General features: G+C 41.0%; 1 protein-coding gene across 3 annotated transcripts in view; it reads right to left on the bottom strand.

Annotated features, from left to right (window-relative positions):
* Positions 1 to 752: 752 nt before the first annotated feature.
* LOC139420804 (septin-8-A) overlaps positions 753 to 22,304 on the bottom strand; it is a 45,958-nt gene continuing 24,406 nt past the window's right edge. The window contains exon 10 of one of the 3 annotated variants that reach the window (XM_071171089.1): positions 753 to 2,760. In XM_071171089.1, coding sequence (XP_071027190.1) covers positions 2,598 to 2,760 — 163 coding nt within the window. In that variant the 3' untranslated portion in view covers positions 753 to 2,597. Of the gene's footprint in view, positions 2,764 to 19,721; positions 20,711 to 22,304 lie in introns of those variants that run through there. The other 2 variants (XM_071171088.1, XM_071171091.1) reach the window with 2 other exon arrangements.

Here is a 22,304-nt window from a genome sequence, read left to right on the forward strand (position 1 = left end):
GACTTTGACTTTCAATGTAACCTATGAAGTTGTGTTTAGCTGTGATCCATTTCATTCTCCCACTGTAAATGGCATGGCCTGTAACACTACGCGGTGTGTCCTTAGGTGGTGGAGAACCCTGGCCGGCACCAAGGTCACAATGAAGAACCCAGGAACTGCAGAGAACCAACGGTTGGTGGCGTTATTGGAGGATGCACTGGGCAGGGAGATGCGCCTCTGGAAAGTGCCAGTCTTCAAGAACAGCTGCATTCAGGTATATGGGCAACCATCTTGACTGAGCCTAATGTTTGACACAGTCTGACACATTCACCACACACCCCTGCAAAGTTCTGACCTCTTGATTCTTTCCATCGCACACAGGGTACTGACATTACCCCATTCCAACTGCAAGATGTGATCCTCTGGCTGGGTGAAATGTGCAGACTGTTCAACTTCTGTCAAGAAACATTTGCTCTTGGAGTCTGTGTTCTGAATAGACTTCTAGCAACAGTGAAGGTATGGAAATCCTCTGTTCTTGAAAATAATTCACAGCTCACATTCTGCTAAATTCTAGAGGTGCTAAATCACCTTCTGTTTCAGGCCCCGCCCAAATACCTGAAGTGTATCGCCTTCACCTCTCTGATTCTCTCAGCAAAAATCAATGAGGAGGATGAGGTGGGATTTTTATCTCTTGGAAGTTTAGCAAAACATAATTGAACATAGAGAACATAAGTTTATTCTTTCTTATAAATCAAAATAAAACACAACTCTAGTTTAATACAATATGTTTATTAGCTCCCTTGCTGATGTCTGTTGAAACAGGTGATTGAATCAGTCAAGGGCCTTGTTGTGCAGAGCGGATGCAACTTTTCAACAGCGGAGATTCTTCGCATGGAGAGGATCATACTAGATAAGCTGAGCTGGGACCTGTATACCGCAACGCCAATCGACTTCATTCACATCGTAAGTAGCCGTGAACACGTCCTCACTGCTTTGACAGGCTCAAACACGGTACAAAAGCACAAGGGAACACACGCTTCATCTTGTCAAAGATGGCCAATGTTAACTTCTCCCCGGGAAGAGTATTGGTCCTAGAAATTGTGCATTGATTTGACTTGTGTCCACCTGTGATATGTCTCTGTCCACACCTGACACCATTGACAAGCGGTCATCTAAAACAAGGTGATTAAGTGCAATTTAGAGCTAAGATCAAGCCAAGGCACTTATCTGATTTACCTCCAGTAGTAAAGCAGAAAGTAGAACCCTGTTATTTAACAAGGGGAGAGGCTTTTAAGATATAATTTGTCCAACCCTAACCCACTTCCAATTACAATTTTAACATAAATAAGAATTTGCCTAGACTTGCCTAGTTTAAAAAGGTTAAATCAAATTAGATTAATTGGACTAGTACTGTGCTGTCATGTATGCATATTTATTTTCATTAAAACAAATGCCATGCTGTATAGATTGTTTATGGCACACTGGAGTTTGACATCTTGGAAAGATCCATACTTTATACTACACACCACAAACTGGAAGTCAAATAAGCATCAAACACTAACTATTACCAGACATATTTCATCCTCAAGTCTAGTAGTAGACGTCTCTGCAATGTTACCATGGCAGACCACAACCATTGGCCAACATCCTTGAACAGAATTATATTGGTGTGAAGTAAAACTTAAGGGCAGTTTCATTGTTTCACACCAGAGCCAATGTGAGAATTTCCTCAAATTATAACATAAGATTGTTCTGAATACTGAAACATTTCAGAGATTGATGAATGTCTCACCAGTTAGTTGTGTGTAGATTATAGTTTAATCCATAAGAACTATTCCATATTGTCCTAGCTCACAATAGGTTTATTACAAAAATACAAGTATTGTAGAATTCAAAAAAGAAACATGATACAAAGAAAATCTAGTTAAATAAAAATAAATTCTCTAATACTTTTCAAATAAACTTTCCAACAATTACATTCCCCTGAAAATGTACTTTGCATTCAGCAACCGAAATAGTGGTCATATCTCCATTGTCTTTCAAACAACAATGGGTACTACAGGAATATTGTCACATACTTTCCACCATAACACAGTTGTATGATTGAGCTGTGGATTCAAAGATGAGCTCTTTCAACATTTCCACTAGATCTGTTAAACGACAACCTGAAATTCTAAAGTGTTTTTCCTTTGCTCAAACAACATGGCTGACTATTTGCTAAAGAGTGGAGACATGCAAATGCATTCACAATTTTGTGACAAAGAAGAAGAAAAAAAGATTTGGGCATTACAAATGTAGCCCCCCATGTTGGTTTTACACTAACAGTCTTAAAACAGGGAGACAGACTAGCACTGCACACAGCAAAGAGGGCATCACACCCCAGGCAAGGAAAGGGGGCAGATGGGGGGGTTACTAAGAAGATAATGTAATATGGGAATGGCTGTTAAAGAGAAGATGTGGAAAGTTGTCCGTGATCGATATGAATTGTGACGAATGAATGAATGAAACAGTGGATATGTATTAATGATGGTCTCCATCCTCTGTATTTTGTGATTATTGCAGTTCCATGCCCTGTTGATCTCTGGCCACCCCCACCTTTCGTCTGTGGGTGCTCATTCTCAGAAGAGGCCTTGCCTCCAGGCGGCATTGTGGACTAGGCAGGTGCAGCACTGTATGGCCTGCCACCAGCTATCACAGTTCAAGGGCTCCACACTAGCCTTGGCCATCATTACCTTGGAGTTGGAGAGGCTCACCCCAGACTGGTTCTCAGTCTTCACCGATCTGCTGAAGAAAGCACAGGTAAGACACGCCACATCTCCCAATGGCACTATCACCACCCCTCACACTGTTCAAAACACTTGGCTGTTTGCTGTCATGCTTTTGTGTTTGCAGTGTAATTATGCAACCAAGTTGGTGCTCATGTAAGTAAACATTAGGGAAGTATGTTGGACCATATTACAAGTCAAAAGTTGACACACCTACTCATTCCAGGGTTTTTCTTTGATTGTAATATTTTCTACATTGGAGAATAATAGTGAAGACATCAAAACTATGAAATAACACATGGAATCATGTAGTAACCAACATTGTTAAAAAAAAATATATATATTTTGAGATTTCTTCAAAGTAGCCACCCCTTTGCCTTTGACAGCTTTACACACTCTTGGCATTCTCTCAACCAGCTTCACCTGGAATGCTTTTCCAACAGTCTTGAAGGAGTTCCCACATATGCTGAGGACTTGTTGGCTGTTTTTCCTTCACTCTGTGATCAAACTCATCCCAAACCATCTCAATTGGGTTGAAGTCGGGTGATTGTGGAGGCCATGACATCTGATGCAGCACCATCACTCTCATTGGTCAAATAGCTGTTACCCAGCCTGAAGGTGTGTTAGGTCATTGTCCTGTTGAAAAACAAATGATAGTACCACTAAGCGCAAACCAGACTGGATGGTGTATCAATGCAGAATGCTGTGGTAGCCATGCTGGTTAAGTGTGCCTTGAATTCGAAATAAATCAAAGATAATGTCACCAGCAAAGCACCATCACACCTCCTCCATGCTTCACGATGGGAACCACACATGCAGAGATCATCCGTTCACCTACTCTGCGTCTCACAAAGACGGAACCAAAAATATTACATGTGGACTCATCAGATCAAAGGACAGATTTCCACCGGTCTAATGTCCATTGCTCATGTTTCTTGGCCCAAGCAAGTCTCTTCTTCTAATTGGTGTCCTTTAGTGGTGGTTTCTTTGCAGCAATTCGACCATGAAGGCCTGAGTCTCCTCTGAACAGTTGATGTTGAGATGTGTCTACTTGAACTCTGTGAAGCATTTATTTGGGTTGCAATCTGAGGCTGGTAACTCTAATGAACTTATCCTCTGCAGCAGTGGTAACTCTGGGTCTTTCTTTCCTGTGGCACTCCTCATGAGAGCCAGTTTCATCATAGCGCTTGATGGTTTTTGCAACTGCACTTGAAGAAACGTTCAAAGTTCTTAAAATGTTCTGTATTGACTGACCTTCATGTCTTAAAGTAATGATGGGCTGTCGTTTCTCTTTGCTTATTTTAGCTGTTCTTGCCATAATATGGACTTTTACCAAATTGAGCTATCTTCTGTATACCACCTTGTCACAACACAACTGATTGACTCAAATGCATTAAGGAAAAAAAATCCACAAATTAACTTTTAACAAGGCACGCCTGTTAATTGAATTGCATTCCAGGTGACTACCTCATTAAGCTGGTTGGGAGAATGCCAAGAGTGTGCAAAGCTGTCAAGGTCAAGGAATGGCTTGTCAAGGAATGGCTACTTTGAAGAATCTCAAATATATTTTGATTTGATTAACACTTGTTTTGGTTACTACATGTTACTACATTTTGATGTCTTCACTATTATTCTACAATGTAGAAAAATAGTAAAAATAAATAAAAAATAAAAAAACTGAGTAGGTGTCCAAACCTTTGACAGGTATAAATCTTTCTTTCAGTTCACAATAACACCTTTTTTCTCACTTTTCTTTTGTATTTGGTCTTTGTATTTGTACGTTCCTGGTTAAAAAAAAAAAATGCCGTCCATAACATTTTTTTATATTTCAATCTTATTTTTTATTACAGTTGAGTTAAAAACAATGGATCCCACACAATCGACATCTGTCATAAGGTGTTTTTATTTTTACTAAACCTGTTTGCCTTGTCTGAGGAAATCACTGTGTGTTTTTCTGCTCCAGATTCAGAGCATGGAGTTCATCCACTGCAAGGAGATGGTGGACGAATACCTCACCAGCCTGGAATTCTCCCTACCAGCCAATGCAGTGTACATATTTGACAGCACCAAGATGACCAAGCTTCAGGATGAGGTGTCCTGGGAGCCTGCGGGCAAACCGGGTCTCGGGCAGTCCAGGAGGGGAAAAGGAAGCCAGGGGGAGGGGGATACAGACAAGTTCTACGATGGTTTTAGGTGCCTATACAACGAGGGGTTGGCTCTGGAGGTCGACGGGGACAGTGATACTAATATCCTCCATGAGGCCCACCAGAAGAATGTGTCCCCCTGCCCACCTCTCCACCCTGCTGTGAGCTAATATCCTGTTGGACTGAACCTGTCTGCATGTGTTGGGGATTGTTTTTATTTAGTTGAGGACCAAGAATACCTTGTCAGGAACTTGGTATTGCCTCTTCCATGACCTATTCAGCACTTTGATATTTAGAGGAGCTTTTTATATACATATAATTTTATAATTATATTTTTCAAGACTCATCTTTTGTTTTTACTTTGTTGTACTAAAACATGTTTGTTCTGTTGACCTTTCAAACAAGTTAATCACTATAGCTACTTTTACAAAATGCTTTGATTACAAATGACAGTGCTGCAAAGACATGAAATTCTTTCATTTTAAAGCTAGTCACATCTCAATGTGTGGGACTGTTATAACGTGCCTCTTTACTTACCACATTGAACTGATGTGTTATAGTTATACAGTGGAGTATTGTAGTGCTTTCGACTGTGAAATACATTTTTTTTTTGTGTGTGAAGTTATAACGTAAATGGTGTTCCGTCGTTGATGTTACACTGTTTTCCAAAGTGAAAAGCGTTCATTTCTTATCTCTTTGGTTGTCAGAAAAGGCAGCTATGTTACTGTTATGTTATCTCCAGAATAAAAGCTATGACAAACGTTCAATTTCATGACCACCATCTCTTCTTTGTAACTGAAACAAGAAGATCTATGAGTTTTCAATAAGCTGTCCACATGTATCCATCCCTTTCTACCCATCATAACCTTAAAAGTTGTATGTAGACCCTGAAAAAAAAGAATGTATTCTATGCACAAATTCTATGAAGTCTGCTGTTTCAATTGTTCATGGTAAATGGATGACAGCTCTCTGTTCTACTTCAGGTTGGTTCAAGACCACAATGTACCAGCCTTTCGTAAACTTTTTTGTTGTAAATCATGTGGTGGGGGAGAACGCACACAGCAACTTCCTCTTTCACTCTTGTTTACTTCTTAATAGCAGAGGGTTTTACTTTTTACTGTAAGGCTAAGATGGGCTCTCTCCATTTTGTTCTGTTGGTCTACAACTTATATAATTAGTGTACAGATGCCAGATCTTAACTTAAATCTCTCTCGTTGCAGATAACGTTTCTGATGCAACAGGAAATTCAAACGAGCCTTGTGATTGGCTAAACATGAGCAGTTCTCTTTCTCCGTTCTGAGGCAGTCAAAGTCCTTGGGATCCTGGCTTGCTATCTTAGGGTGTTTTCACATACACTACATGGCCAACAGTATGTGGACAACTGCTTGTCAAACATATTCCAAAATCATGGGCATTAATATGCCGTTGGTCCACCCTTTGCTGCTATAACAGCCTTAAACAGCCTTGACTCTTCTGGGAAGGTTTTCCACTAAATGTTGGAACATTGCTGCAGGGACTTGCTTCCATTCAGCCACAAGAGCATTAGTGAGGTCGGGTACTGATGTTGGGCAATTAGGACTGGCCCGCAGTTGGCATTCTAATTCCTCCCAAAGGTGTCCGACGGGGTTGAGGTCAGGGCTCTGTGGAGGCCAGTCAACTTCTTGTACACCGATCGACAAACCATTTCTGTTTGGACCTCGCATTGTGCACGGCGGGAGCATTGTCATGCTGGGACTGGAAAGGGCCTTTTCCAAACTGATGCCACAAAGTTCAAATCAAATCACATTTTATTGGTTGCATAAATGTTTAGCAGATGTTATTGCAGGTGTAACGAAATGCTTGTGTTCCTTGCTCCAACAGTGCAGTAATATCAAATCTAAAAAGTAAAAGAATGGAATTAAGAAATATAGAAATATTAAGAGGAGCAAGTAGTCTGTAGTAGAAATACAGTACCAGTCAAAAGTTTGTACACACCTACTCATTCAAGAGTTATCCTTTATGTTGACTATTTTCTACAATGTATAATAATAGTGAAGACATCAAAACTATGGAATAACACATATGGAATCATGTAGTAACCAAAAAACTGTTAATCACTAATATATTTTATATTCTTCAAAGTAGCCACCCTTCGCCTTGATGACAGTTTTGCACACTCTTGGCATTCTCTCAACCAGCGTCACGAGGAATGCTTTTCCAACAGTCTTGAAGGAGTTCCCACATAAACTACCAGTCAAAAGTCTTAGAACACCTACTCATTCAAGGGTTTGTTGTTATTTTTTACTATTTTCTACATTGTAGAATAATAGTGAAGACATCAAAACTATGAAATAACACATATGGAATCATGTAGTCACCAAAAAAGTGTTAAACAAATCACAAATATATTTTATATTTGAGATTCTTCAAAGTAGCCACCCCTTGACTTGATGACAGCTTTGCACACTTGGCATTCTCTCAACCAGCTTCACCTGGAATGCTTTTCCAACAGGCTTGAAGGAGTTCCCACATAGGCTGAGCACTTGTTGGCTGCTTTTCCTTCTCTGCGGTCCGACTCATCCCAAACCATCTCAATTTGGTTGAGGTAGGGGGATTGTGGAGGACAGGTCATCTGATGCAGCACTCCATCACTCTCCTTATTTGTAAAATAGCCCTTACACAGCCTGGAAATGTGTAGGGACATTGTCCTGTTAAAAAAACAAATGATAGTTCCACTAAGCCCAAATCAGATGGTATGGCGTATCACTTTAAAAAAAATCACAGACAGTGTCACCAGCAAAGCACTCCCGCACCCTAACGCCTCCTCCATGTTTTACGGTGGGAAATACACATGCGGAGATCATACGTTCACCCACACGCGTCTCTTACTCTGCACCCTGATCTCTCTTTTGACGAACATATCAAGACTGTTTCAAGGACAGCTTTTTTCCATTTACGTAACATTGCAAAAATCAGAAATGTTCTGTCCAAAAATGATGCAGAAAGGTTGGTCCATGCTTTTGTTGCTTCTAGGTTAGACTACTGCAATGCTCTACTTTCCAGCTACCCGGATAAAGCACTAAATAAACTTCAGTTAGTGCTAAATACGGCTGCTAGAATCCTGACTAGAAACAAAAAATGTGATCATATTACTCCAGTGCTAGCCTCCCTACACTGGCTTCCTGTTAAGGCAATGGCTGGTTTTACTGCTAACCTACAAAGCATTACATGGGCTTGCTCCTACCTATCTTTCCGATTTGGTCCTGCTGTACATACCTACATGTACGCTGCGGTCACAAGACGCAGGCCTCCTAATTGTCCCTAGAATTTCTAAGCAAATAGCTGGAGGCAGGGCTTTCTCCTATAGAACTCCATTTTTATGGAATGGTCTGCCTACCCATGTGAGAGACGCAGACTCGGTCTCAACCTTTAAGTCTTTATTGAAGACTCATCTCTTCAAAAGGTCCTATGATTGAGTGTAGTCTGGCCCAGGAGTGTGAAGGTGAACGGAAAGGCACTGGAGCAACGAACAGCCCTTGCTGTCTCTGCCTGGCCGGTTCCCCTCTCTCCACTGGGATTCTCTGCCTCTAACACTATTACAGGGGCTGAGTCACTGGCTTACTGGTGCTCTTCCATGCCGTCCCTAGGCGTTGTGCGTCACTTGAGAAGGTTGAGTCTGGGTTGGCGCCCCCCCTTGGGTTGTGCCGTGGTGGAGATCTTTGTAGGCTATACTCGGCCTTGTCTCAGGATGGTAAGTTGGTGGTTGAAGATATCCCTCTAGTGGTGTGGGGTCTGTGCTTTGGCAAAGTGGGTGGGGTTATATCCTGCCTGTTTGGCACTGTCCGGGGGTATCATCGGATGGGGCCACAGTGTCTCCTGGCCCCATCTGTGTCAGCTTCCTGTATTTATGCTGCAGTAGGTTATGTGTCGGGGTGCTAGGGTCAGTCTGTTATATCTGGAGTATTTCTCCTGTCTTATCCGGTGTCCTGTGTGAATTTAAGTATGCTCTCTCTAATTCTCTATTTCTCTCTTTCTTTCTCCCTCTCTCTCTCGGAGGACCTGACCCCTAGGACCATGCCTCACGACTACCTGGCATGATGACTCCTTGTTGTCCCCAGTCCACCTGGCTGATGCTCCAGTTTTAACTGTTCTGCCTGCGGCTATGGAACCCTGACCTGTTCACTGTGATTACTATTATTTGACCATGCTGGTCATTTATGAACATTTGAACATCTTGGCCATGTTCTGTTATAATCTCCACCCGGCACAGCCAGAAGAAGACTGGCCACCCCTCATAGCCTGGTTCCTCTCTAGGTTTTTTCCTAGGTTTGGGCCTTTCTAGGGAGTTTATCCTAGCCACCGTGCTTCTACACCTGCATTGCTTGCTGTTTGGGGTTTTAGGCTGGGTTTCTGTACAGCACTTTGATATATCAGCTGATGTAAGAAGGGCTATATAAGTAAATTTGATTTTGACATAGACCCAGAGGTTGGAACCAAAAATCTCAAATTTGGACTCCAGACCAAAGGAAAAATGTCCACTGGTCTAATGTCCATTGCTCATGTTTCTTGGCCCAAGCAAGTCTCTTTTTCTTATTGGTGTCCTTTAGTAGTAGTTCCTTTGCAGCAATTCGATAATGAAGTCCTGATTCACACAATCTCCTCTGAACAGTTGATGTTGAGATGTGTCTGTTACTTGAACTCTGTGAAGCATTTATTTGGGTTGCAATCTGAGGTGCAGTTAACTCAAATGAACTTAACTCTGGGTCTTCCTTTCCTGTGGTGGTCCTCATGAAAGCCATTTTCATCATAGCGCTTGATGGTTTTTGTGACTGCACTTGAAGAAACTTTCAAAGTCCTTGAAATGTTCCGCATTGACCTTCATGTCTTAAAGTAATGATGGGCTGTCGTTGCTCTTTGCTTGTTTGAGCTGTTCTTGCCATAATTTACCAAATAGGGCTATCTTCTGTATACCACCCCTACATTGTCACAACACAACTCATTTGCTCAAACACATTAAGGAAAGGAATTCCACAAATTAACAAGGCACACCTGTTAATTGAAATTAAAATGGTTGAGAGAACGCCAAGAGTGTGCATAGCTGTCATCAAGGCAAAGGGTGGCTACTTTGAAGAATGTCAAATGTATTTTGATTTGTTTTACACTTTTTTGGTTACTACATGATTCCATGTGTGTTAAGTCATAGTTTTGATGTCTTCACTATTATTCTGCAATGTAGAAAATATTAAAAAATAAAGAAAAACCCTTGAATGAGTAGTTGTGTCCAAACTTTTTACTGGATATATATATATATATATATATATATATATATATATATATATATATATATATATATATAGTATATCTGAAGAAAACATGGATAGAATAGTGTATGTACAGCAATAGTTGAATAGGATGGACTTGACTAGAATACAGCATATTCAGGGCATTAAGAAAGTATTCAGCCCCCTCACTCTTTCCACAGTTACGTTACAGCTTTATTCTAAAATTGATTCAATTATAATTTTTTCCTCCTCAACCTACACACAATACCCCATAATGACAAGAGAAAACAGGTTTCTGACATTTTTGCAAATGCATAAAACCTTCAAAAACATAAATACCTTATTTATTTAAGTTTTCAGACACTTTGCTAAGAGACTCAAAATTGAGCTCAGGTGCATCCGGTTTCCATTGATCATCCTTGAGATGTTTCTACAACTTGATTGGAGTCCACCTGTGCTCAATTCAATTGATTAGACATTATTTGGAAAGACACACACCTGTCTATGTAAGGTCCCACAGTTGACAGTGCATGTCAGAGCAAAACCTAAGCCATGAGGTCGAAAACATTGTCCATAGAGCTCAGAGGCAGGAATTTGTAGAGGCACAGATCTGGGGAAGGATACCAAAAAATGTCTGCAGCATTGAAGGTCCCCAAGAACAGTGGCCTCCATCATTCTTAAATGGAAGACGTTTGGAACCACCAAGACTCTTCCTAGAGCTGACTGCCCAGCCAAACTGAGCAATCGGGGGAGATCGGCCTTGGTCAGAAGGACAACCATCTCTGCAGCACTCTACCAAATCAGGCCTTTATGGGAGAGTGGCCAGACAGAAGCCACTCCTCAGTAAAAGGCACATGACAGCCCACTTGGAGTTTGCCAAAAGGCACCTAAAACACTCAGATCATGATGAAACTAAGATTAAACTATTTGGTCTGAATGCCAAGAGTCACGTCTGGAGGAAACCAGGCACCGTTCATTACCTGGCCAATACCATCCCTAAGGTAAAGCATGGTGGTGGCAGCATCACCGGCAGGGACTGGGAGAATCGTCAGGATCAAGGGAAAGATGAACGGAGCAAAGTACAGAGAGATCCTTGATGAAAACCTGCTCCAGAGCGCTCAGGACCTCAACCTGGGGCGAAGGTTCACCTTCCAACAGGACAACAACCCTAAGCACACAGCCAAGACAACACAGGAGTGGCTTCGGGATAAGTCTCTGAATGTACTTGAGTGACCCAGCCAGAGCCCAGACTTGAACCGGATCAAACATCTCTGGAGAGACATGAAAACAGCTGTGCAGCGACGCTCCCCGTCCAACCTGACAGAGCTTGAGAGGATCTGCAGAGAAGAATGGGACAATCTCCCCAAATACAGGTGTGCCAAGCTTGTAGTCATTGTCCCATTCTTCTCTGCAGATCCTCTCAAGCTCTGTCAGGTTGGACGGGGAGCGTCGCTGCACAGCTATTTTCATGTCTCTCCAGAGATGTTTGATCCAGTTCAAGTCTGGGCTCTGGCTGGGTCACTCAAGTACATTCAGAGACTTGAAGAATCGCTGCCAAAGGTGCTTCAACAAAGTACTGAGTAAAGGGTCTGAATATGTACAGTTGAAGTCGGAAGTTTACATACACTTAGGTTGGAGTCATTAAAAATTGTTTTTCAACCACTCCACACATTTCTTGTTAACAAACTATAGTTTTGGCAAGTCGGTTAGGACATCTACTTCGTGCATGACACAAGTAATTTTCCAACAATTGTTTACAGACAGATTGTTTCACTTATAACTCACTGTATCACAATTCCAGTGGGTCAGAAGTTTGGAAAACAACTTGGAAAATTCCATAAAATGATGTCATGGCTTTAGAAGCTTCTGATTGGCTAATTGACATCATTTGAGTCAACTGGTGGTGTACCTGAGGATATATTTCAAGGCCTTCCTTCAAACTCAGTGCCTCTTTGCTTGACATCATGGGAAAATCAAAAGAAATCATCCAAGATCTCAGAAAAAACATTGTAGACCACAAGTCTGACTCATCCTTGGAGGCAATTTCCAAATGCCTGAAGGTACCACGTTTATCTGTAAAAACAATAGTACGCAAGTATAAACATCATGGGACCACGCAGCCGTCATACTGCTCAGGAAGGAGACGCATTCTGTCTCCTAGAGATGAACGTACTTTGGTGTAAAAAGTGCAAATCAATCAGAGAACAACAGCTAAGGACCTTGTGAAGATGCTGGAGGAAACGGGTATGAAAGTATCTATATCCACATATCCGATATCGCCACTGCTCCAAAACCGCCATAAAAAAGCCAGACTACGGTTTGCAACTGCACATGGGGACAAAGATCGTACTTTTTGGAGAAATGTCCTCTGGTCTGATGAAACAAAAATAGAACTGTTTGGCCATAATGACCATCGTTATGTTTGGAGGAAAAAGGGGGAGGCTTGCAAGCCGAAGAACACCATCCCAACCGTGAAGCACAGGGGTGGCAGCATCATGTTGTGGGGGTGCTTTGCTGCAGGAGGGACTGGTGAACTTCACAAAATAGATGGCATCATGAGGGAAGAGAATGATGTGGATATACTGAAGCAACATCTCAAGACATCAGTCAGGAAGATAAAGCATGTTTGCAAATGGACAATGACCCCAAGCATACTTCCAAAGTTGTGGCAAAATGGCTTAACTTCTTGGGATAGGGGGGCAGCATTTTCACTCTTGGATGAATAGCGTGCCCAGAGTGAACTGCCTCCTACTCAGTCCCAGATGCGAATATATGCATATTGTTATTAGTATTGGATAAAAAACACTCTGAGGTTTCTAAAACTGTTTGAATGATGTCTGTGAGTATACCAGAACTCATATGGCAGGCAAAAACCTGAGAAAAAATCCAAACCGGAAGTGGGAAATCTGAGGTTTGTAGTTTTTGAACTCAGCCCCTATCGAATTCACAGTGGGATATGGGTTATTTTGCAATTCCTAGGGCTTCCACTAGATGTCAACCGTCTTTAGAACATTGTTTCAGGCTTCTCGTGTGAAGGGGGGGGCGGATGGGAGCTGTCTAAGGGGTCTGCCAGCAACCTCGTTCTCAGTCACGCGCATTTCACGTGAGAGGTATCTCTCGTTCCATTGCATTTCTACAGACAATGGAATTCTCCGGTTGGAACATTATTGAACATTTATGATAAAAACATCCAAAAGATTGATTCCATACTTAGTTTGACAAGTTTCTTCGACCTGTAATATAACTTTTTGAATTTTTCGTCCGACTGGACCTGAACGCGCTTTTGGATTTGTTTACCAAACGCCCTAACAAAAGAAGCTATTTGGACATAAATGGACATTATCGAACAAAACAAGCATTTATTGTGGAACTGCGATTACTGGGAGTGCATTCTGATGAAGATCAAAGGTAAGTGAATATTTATAAAGCTATTTATGACTAATGTTGACTGCGCAACATGGAGGATATTTATTTTGGCTGGTTTGGGCTCTGAGCGCCGTTCTCAGATTATGCTTTTTCCGTAAAAAAATTTAAAAATCTGACACAGCGGTTGCATTAAGGAGTGTATCTAAAGTTCCATGCATAACACTTGAATTTTCATCAACATTTATAATGAGTATTTCTGTGAATTCATGTGGCTCTCTGCAATATCACTGCATGTTTTGGAACTTCTGAACATAACACGCCAATGTAAAATAAGATTTTTGGATATAAATATTAACTTTACCGAACAAAACATACATGTATTGTGTAACATGAAGTCCTATGAGTGTCATTTGATGATCATCAAAGGTTAGTGATTAATTTTATCTCTATTTGTGCTTTTTGTGACTCCTCTCTTTGGCTGGAAAAATTGCCGGGTTTATCTGTGAGTTGGTGGTGACCTAACATAATCGTTTGTGGAGCTTTTGCTGTAAAGCATTTTTGAAATCCGACACTATGGCTGGATTGATGAGAATTTTATATTTAAAATGGTGCCTAATACATGTATGTTTGAGCATTTTGATTTATGAGATTTCTGTTGATTTGTCCCAGTAGGTTAAGGACAACAAAGTCAAGGTATTGGAGTGGCCATCACAAAGCCCTGACCTCAATCCTATAGAAAATGTATGGGCAGAACTAAAAAAGTGTGTGCGAGCAAGGAGGCCTACAAATCTGACTCAGTTACACCAGCTCTGTCAGGAGGAATGGGCCAACATTCACCCAACTTATTGTGGGAAGCTTGTGGAACGTTTGACCCAAGTTAAACAATTTTAAAGGCAATGCTACCAAATACTATTTGAGTGTATGTACTGGGAATGTGATGAAAGAAATAAAAGCTGAAAGAAATCATTCTCTCTACTATTATTCTGACATTTCACATTTTTAAAATAAAGTGGTGATCCTAACTGACCTAAAAACCGGGAATTTTTACTAGGATTAAATGTCAGGAATTGTGGAAAAACTGCATTTAAATGTATTTGGCTAAGGTGTATGTAAACTTCCAACTTCAACTGTAAATGTGATAGTATTATTTTTAATACAATAGCAAAAATGTCTAAAACCTGTTTTTGTTTTGTCATTATGGGGTATTGTGTGTAGATTGATGAGTGGGAACAAACAATTTCATCCATTTTAGAATAAGGTTGTAACATAACAAAATGTGGGAAAAGTGAAGGGGTCTGAATACACTGTACATATGAAATGGGTAAAACAGAAAGGAAAATGCCGCACACTGCTGCTCATGTCCCAGGTGATATTTATTAACAACGTTCAACGCAGAACAGAAGAAAATATCAGCGCATGGCAAGAAGCTCGAGATTTGCCCATGGAGATAACAGGGAAAATTCTAGAAAGTTGAGTGAAGTTAACACTATCAATGTTTCCCTTTACTGTGACAATTGTGATCGAATCAACGCGATATTAGCCACTTTTAATGCAACATACCGAAACAAAACGAACTATGCAAGAGATGTTGTTGTAGGAAGAACGCATCTGGGTAGGATTCCATTGCGCCCGTACTCTACACAGACCAGTGGGGTATTTTGAGACAGGCTTGAATAAGCTAAGTAGTCAATAGGCAGAGGATGGAATAATTTATTTTTCTCTGTAATAATGGTAAGGGAATAACAATGCATTTTATTTTGTTGATTGGTTTCTTGCATCAAACATTTGTTACCTTAATGTCAAGCTCTGCATATTGTTTTTCAAAAGTCTCATGGAATGTAGGCCTACATTGAACATTGGCTGTTACTGTAGACTGAACGATAGAACAGCCATTTCCATGTTAAAATGTTATGGGATGCATTTTCTCCATTGTTTTTGATGGTAGGCGACTCTGGTAGGCCTATATTAAGATCAAATAGCCACAGTAGCATAATGCCACTGTTAAAAAACAAACAAAGCGGGTAAAGCCTTAGTGTTGTCCAAGCAGGAAGTTGCACATCATTTTCACAACGTTCAAGTTTGCGCTCAGCAGACCTGAAATATGTTCGGTGTCAATATAAAGTTTGGGAAACATTGCTAGTGACAGTGACTAAGTTCAGGGTCGGAAAGGGGGGTTACCTAGTCAATTGTCCAACAAATGTGTCTTCCACATTTAACCCAACCCCTCTGAATCAGAGCGGTGCGGGGGGCTGCCATAATCGACATCCACGTCTTCAGGCCCGGGGAACAGTGGGTTAACTGCCTTGCTCGGGGGCAGAACGACAGATTTTTACCTTGTCAGCTCAGGGATTTAATCCAGTAACCTTCCGGTTACTGGCCCAACGTTCTAACCACTAGGCTATCTGCCGCCTGGGTGGAGGCCGGCTAATGATGGCTATTTAATAGTCAGATGGTAGCGGCCTCCCGAGTGGTCTAAGGCACTGTATTGCAGTGTTAGCTGTGCCACTAGAGATTCTGGGTTCGGGTCCAGGCTCTGTTGCAGCCAGCCGTGACCGGGAGACCCTTGGGGCGGCGCACAATTGGCCCAGCGTCGTCTGGGTTAGGGGAGGGTTTGGCCGGCATGGATGTCCTTGTCCCATCGCACACTAGTGACTACTGTGGCGGGCCAGGCGCAGTGCACGCTGACACAGTTGCCAGGTGCACAGTGTTTCCTCCAACACATTGGTGCGGCTGTCTTCCAGGTTAATTGGGCATTGTGTCAAGAAACGGTGCAGGGTGGTTGGGTTGTGTTTCGGGGGACGCACGGCTCTCGACCTTCGCCTCTCCTGAGTCCGTATGGGAGTTGCAGCTATGCGACAAGATTATAACTACCAATAAATTGGGTTGAAAACGGGGTAAAAAAAAGAGAAAATTATCTGGTCTTGAGGTAGAAGCTGTTATTCCGTCTCTCTATCCAAGCTTTGCTGCACCTGTACTGACCTTGCCTTCTGGATGATAACTGGGTGAATAGGCCATGGCTGAGGTCCTTGATGATCTTGTTGGCACAGGATCGCCTAGAATGTCATTGTATGCTGTAATGTTGAGATTTCCCTTCGCTGGATCTAAGCGGCCCGAACCATGGTGATCTTAGTGTGGCTGCTCGGCCATGGAAACCAATTTCATGGGTTCTTGTACTGACATTGCTTCCAGAGGCAGTTTGGAACTCAGTGAGTGTTGAAACCGAGGAGAGACAGTTTTTACACACCTCAGCACTCGGCGGTCCTGTCCTGTCCTGTGAGCTTGTGTGGCCTAGCACTTTGCGGCTGAGCCGTTGTTGCTCCTAGACGTTTCCACTTGAAAGACTTTGGTTGCAAGCAGGACTAAGGCAGAGAGGAAGAGGCGAAGTGAGAGGGCTCACTCTCGCCAAAATAAGCCCAATGTGTTTCATATGCGGCTGCTCGCCCACGTTTTATAGTATTTGCAGAGGTGGGTAGAGTACTGAAAACTTAAGTAAAAGTACTGTCACTTAATTGTAATTTGCTCAAGTAAAATTTGACTCCTTAAACTACTCAAGTAACAGTAAAAAGTATCCGGCCAGAAATCGACTTAACTAGGGAGCGGCAGGGTAGCCTTGTGTAGAGCGTTGGACTAGTAACCAAAAGGTTGCAAGTTCATATCCCCGAGCTGAGAAGGTAAAACTCTGTTGTTTTGCCCCTGAACAAGGCAGTTAACCCACTGTTCCTAGGCCGTCACTGAAAATAAGACTTTGTTCTTAACTGACTTGCCTAGTTAAATAAAGGTAAATAAAAATAAACTGTGACAGCAAAGCAAAAGGACAACTTCATGCAATTTATTTGACATTAATCTATCATTAAAGCCTGACAGCACCATCTTGCAGATGTCCCCCAGCACAGGTACTCTCCCATGAAGACTGACATTAAACAAAGTCTGTAGGCTGTAAGTTACAGTTTCAATTATGATAATTCAGTATCGACTTAATCTATCAATGTGCACAATTTCATAATGGTACTCCAGACATTGGAAGAAATACATGTCACAATATCATTTGAGGTATGTGATGGTGAAATCATACTAAAAAGATTTACACCAAGTGTGATGTAAAATGTTTCACTCAGAATGAACAGGTAAGTGTTACAACAGTCAATACCGAATTTTCACCATTTATGTTACCAGTATGCAAATTAGACATTTTCACCATGGAATGAAATTGATGTCGTGTTTTATTTTGCCTTTTCCTAACCTGCTATGAAATGTGTCCTCATCTTCCAAATATCTCCTTTCCACTGAATGGTATTTTATTTCCTTGAGAGAGCAAGAGTGAGAAATGTGTGGGAGGATGCTGAACTGACCCATTGATCCAGCTAACATTAGCTACCTACATGGTTGACACAGCTAGCTAGCTTAGACAGTTTACTTAGTGGCAACCTAATATGATAGCTACTTCCACACACATCTGATTAATCTATTCAAGCGTTGTGCCAATGACAAGGTCGCTAGTTGACCAACTAACAGATCATATGAGCTAAAAACAGGAGATTCAACTTTTTGTCAGATTCTGGGTTTGCCAAAGCTAGCTAAGTAGCCATTTGATTTGTACTTCTCCTCAAAACACAATTAACAGTAGAATATCTTAGAAATAGTTATCTTACTGCAGAAATATATTATTAAAAGGCCGAAGGTAAAGTGCAACTTACCTCTGATCACGTCTGGCTAAGAACCCAATAACAAAAATATGAAGACACCTGCTTCACTTCAATAGTCATACAGATTTAAAGGGGAACCAATAGTATCAATTCATGTAAAAAACATTTTAATCATGTTTGGTTGGGAGGTTTGTGTCTGTCAGCAATAATATAATAAATCTACACTGACAAAAAATATAAACGCAACATGTAAAGCGCTGGTCCCATGTTTCATGAACTGAAAAAGAAAATCCACAAAATGTTTATTTCTCTCAGATTTGCACAAATTGGATTACATCCCTGTTAGTGAGCGTTTTATCCTTTGCCAAGATAATCCATCCACCTGACAGGTGTGACGCATCAAAAAGCTGATTAAACAGCATGATCATTACACAGGTGCGCCTTGCTGGGGACAATAAATAGGCCACTAAAATGTCCAGTTGTGTCACAACACAATGCCACAAATGTCTCAAGTTGAGGGCGGTGCAATTGGCATGCTGACTGCAGGAATGTCAGGCAGAGCTGTTGCCAGAGAATTTAATTATAATCTACCATAAAGCCCCTCCAACGTTGTTTGAGAGAATTTTGCAGTACGTCCAACTGGCCTCAAAACCGCAGACCACGAGTAACCACGCCAGCTCAGGACCTCCACGCCCGGTTTCTTCACCGGAAAAACTCATTTTTATTGGTGGGCTTGGCTGCCCAGTCATGTGAACTCCATAGATTAGAGCCTAATGAATTTATTTCAATTGACTTATTTCCTTATGAACTGTAAGGCAGCAACATATAAGACATTGTTGAATGTTGTGTTTTATATATTATTTTTTCAGTATATGTAACGAAAGGGATTTGGTCAATTGAAACTTAGTAAAAAGTCAGTTACTTCCCCCAGAAATGAGAGAGTAACTAGAAAAGTACTAGTTCCTCCAAAAATATTAAGGGCATTTGTGGACCAGATTCAAACTCATGCCTACTCAGGCACGTGTGCCATTGTCAGTGGCTGTACCCACTGGTTCATGGAAGGAACTGAAATAACCTTTCATTTATTTTGCCTATTGGTTGCCTTGAACATAGAATAAAACAATTGATCTAAAGAAACAGATTTTCCCCCAACGAAGAATACATTATCCCCTACAAATATTGTCCATTTATTATAATCCACATAAGAATTCACATGCGACGCTCTGTAGCTTGCACGTAGCATACATACTTGTACTGACACCCAGTGAATCTGCAGTCTAAATTATTGTGTAGACTACAAACACAGCTACCAGCTGACTTCTATCGTCAATTCTAAATACACATTCAAAATCCTTATTGTGCAAGATTATTTTCCTCCTACGACGAAATGGGTCATATTAAGATCTGACGTCTGTACATTTATAAACTGTTTAAACGTAATTAGAGCAGTAAAGATAAATGTTTTGTCATACCCATGGTATACGGTCTGATATGCCACAGCTTTCAGGGCTCGAACCCTCAAGTTTATAAAATCAAATCAAATCATGGGATAGGGAGACATCCAATGCGATGGTTGCATTTATTTTCAATGAAAACGAGTACTTCTAGTCTTTCGACGTAAACATTTCTATTGTTAGTCCAGGCCTCTATTAGTTTCTGCATTGTATATGGGCCGTGTAAACTGACACCACTCACATACTCATGTCAATGGCTTACGGTACATCACAATTAGACAACATACAGGATAGTGTGCTTTATCATATCCATTTTTCATATCTGCATTTTAATAAAGCCAAGTAAGTTCTGAAAATATTCACATACAGGTTTCTGGATTAACATAAAACAGCACCAGAAATGATTGCATATTTTTAATATTTAGTACTAGTATACTTGATGGTACCTACATATACCAGTTTGCAAAAATATAAATATACAGGTACTGTACTTAGTTACGTTATTGCTATGCAGGATTAAGGTCTGGCCTAGTTTGGCTCAGAATTCAGACCCCACTCTATGAGGTGTACGGCCATTGTCTTATGTCAGATAGCGTAATGAAATGTCTACACTGTCGGTTGAATGTCACGTAGGAGTGACGCCACCTGATGTAAGACAATGGTGTTTGGCTGGTGAGGAGTCGAGTCCACCTACACTACCAGTAAATGCTTATCCATTAACATTACATTAACTGACAATATGGGAGAACAAGGTAACAACACAAGTTAGTACCAAAAAACAGTGAAGTTCAAAGTCCATGATTTGTTGTTGTGCCTTCTGTTATAAATCAGTGATGGTGAGCAAAACACATCAGTAAGTCTCAAACTAGAAAAAGAACAAGATGTATAAAAAAACATGTTCCAAATTATAACATTAATGATCCTAGAGAAGGGAATGGCCACTGTCAGCAAGTTAGCTCTCTCGGTCTCCTGTCCCATCAGGGTCTTTGGTCCATGTGCACAATGTCATGAAGGAATGTCAAAAAACAAACGTTGACGTCACTATGATGATGGAAGACAAATCCATGGTCGGCTTGGCATACTGGGCTCATACATTAACTGAAAGAAAATGACAAAGAAAATGACCACAAATGACAAAATAAAGTGAATGGAAACACTGTGGAGTGAAATAATGCAAATCATATACATTCCACATTCATATGCTTTCAGAAAAATGTATGACTTCATGAAGATGAAGTATAATGAAGGTGAAAGAGAAGACAGAAAAAAGAAAAAAATAAGGTCAGAAAATGTGTGGATTGTGCCTCAGAGAATCAATATAATGTCCGTACAGAATAATTAATGAAGGAGTGATAATTCAGAGCTGTCAGGGGAGGGAGACCTTCAACTCCATTTTGAAGACCACTCATGAAAAATGCCAGTGTAAATGTAAAGTTCTAACAAAACTGTTACGAAGAGATCGAAATTTACACAATAGTTACCGGGAGGAAAATGGGGGAGCGTCATGCCTTTTCAATTTCAATGTATTTATTTTTTTAAATGGGAGGGGGGGTTAATATGTTTTTTTTTTGTTTAGTCCAGGGGAGGGTCGTGTAATTTGTAAATTGATGAAATTCCACATGCTCAGGGTTTGAGAATTAGTTGCTTATTATAGTATCTCATGTGTGCCCAATGCTGCCCCTCATCCCCGATTCTCTGCTGGGTGCGCAATATCTAGCATGCCTAGTGTGGTCTCAATCAAATGTTCCATGGCCTAGGCTATACAACAAGCATGCTGGGAGAAGCACAGGGCAAAGTTATATTTTTAAGAAAATGTACTTTGAGTTTTTGCACTGCTGGGATGGTGTGTGTGTGATATATATATAAATACATTTTTTAACACTAGGCTACACTGCATTACACATTGCGATGGATAGGCGTTCCCATTCATGGTTTGACTGACATTCAGAGGGAGCGCTACAACTTTCTATAGCCGAGAAGCAGTGGTGTAGTGTTATTTTTCTTTTAGGTGAGAGCTAAATAAATAATTCAGTGACAATCATTTCTCAGATCAAAGTTTGTACCCACAGATTGAATACTTAAATGATAATCCCGAGAAGCCGGTGTTTGAAGGATATATTAACACTGGTGTCGAGGGCCGGTGTTATCATATTATCCACTAGATGGAGACTGTAGAAGCAATAAAAAAAAGTTCTGTGACTGCCTCACATAGAACCCTCACATAGAACCCATAAAAAGCTGCCCGCCTGTCTGTCTGTCTCATCCCAACACGTTCATTACTATGCGACAGCTGAAGATCGAATTTGAATATTGAAACAAGGCTGCAAACGTCGGAGACAAACAGCAAGGTTTATACAAATCTCCACAGTTAAACTAAATGTCAGTCTAAAATAAATGAGAGATAATGTCTAAATGCTTTTTATAATGGAGATAAAGTTTATAAATTGCCTGGCTGGGCAGACTAGACAGTGGATTGCCAGTCCGATGGAACAGAGTAAATAGGCATTTTAACATCATAGATTCAGCCGGTGGTAGCTTGTGGAATAGACACTGGCTGGAATGTGGTTTAACCAATCAGCATTCTGGATTAAACCCACCCGTTGTATAAAATAATAAGTGATGAGTAGGTCTATCAGATGTAGGCAACATCTTGATGAGGATTATTTTGAGCGCCCTTTGAACCGTGGTGCTG

The sequence above is a fragment of the Oncorhynchus clarkii genome, chromosome 12, assembly GCF_045791955.1.
Source record: "Oncorhynchus clarkii lewisi isolate Uvic-CL-2024 chromosome 12, UVic_Ocla_1.0, whole genome shotgun sequence".
Lineage (NCBI taxonomy): Eukaryota > Metazoa > Chordata > Actinopteri > Salmoniformes > Salmonidae > Oncorhynchus > Oncorhynchus clarkii.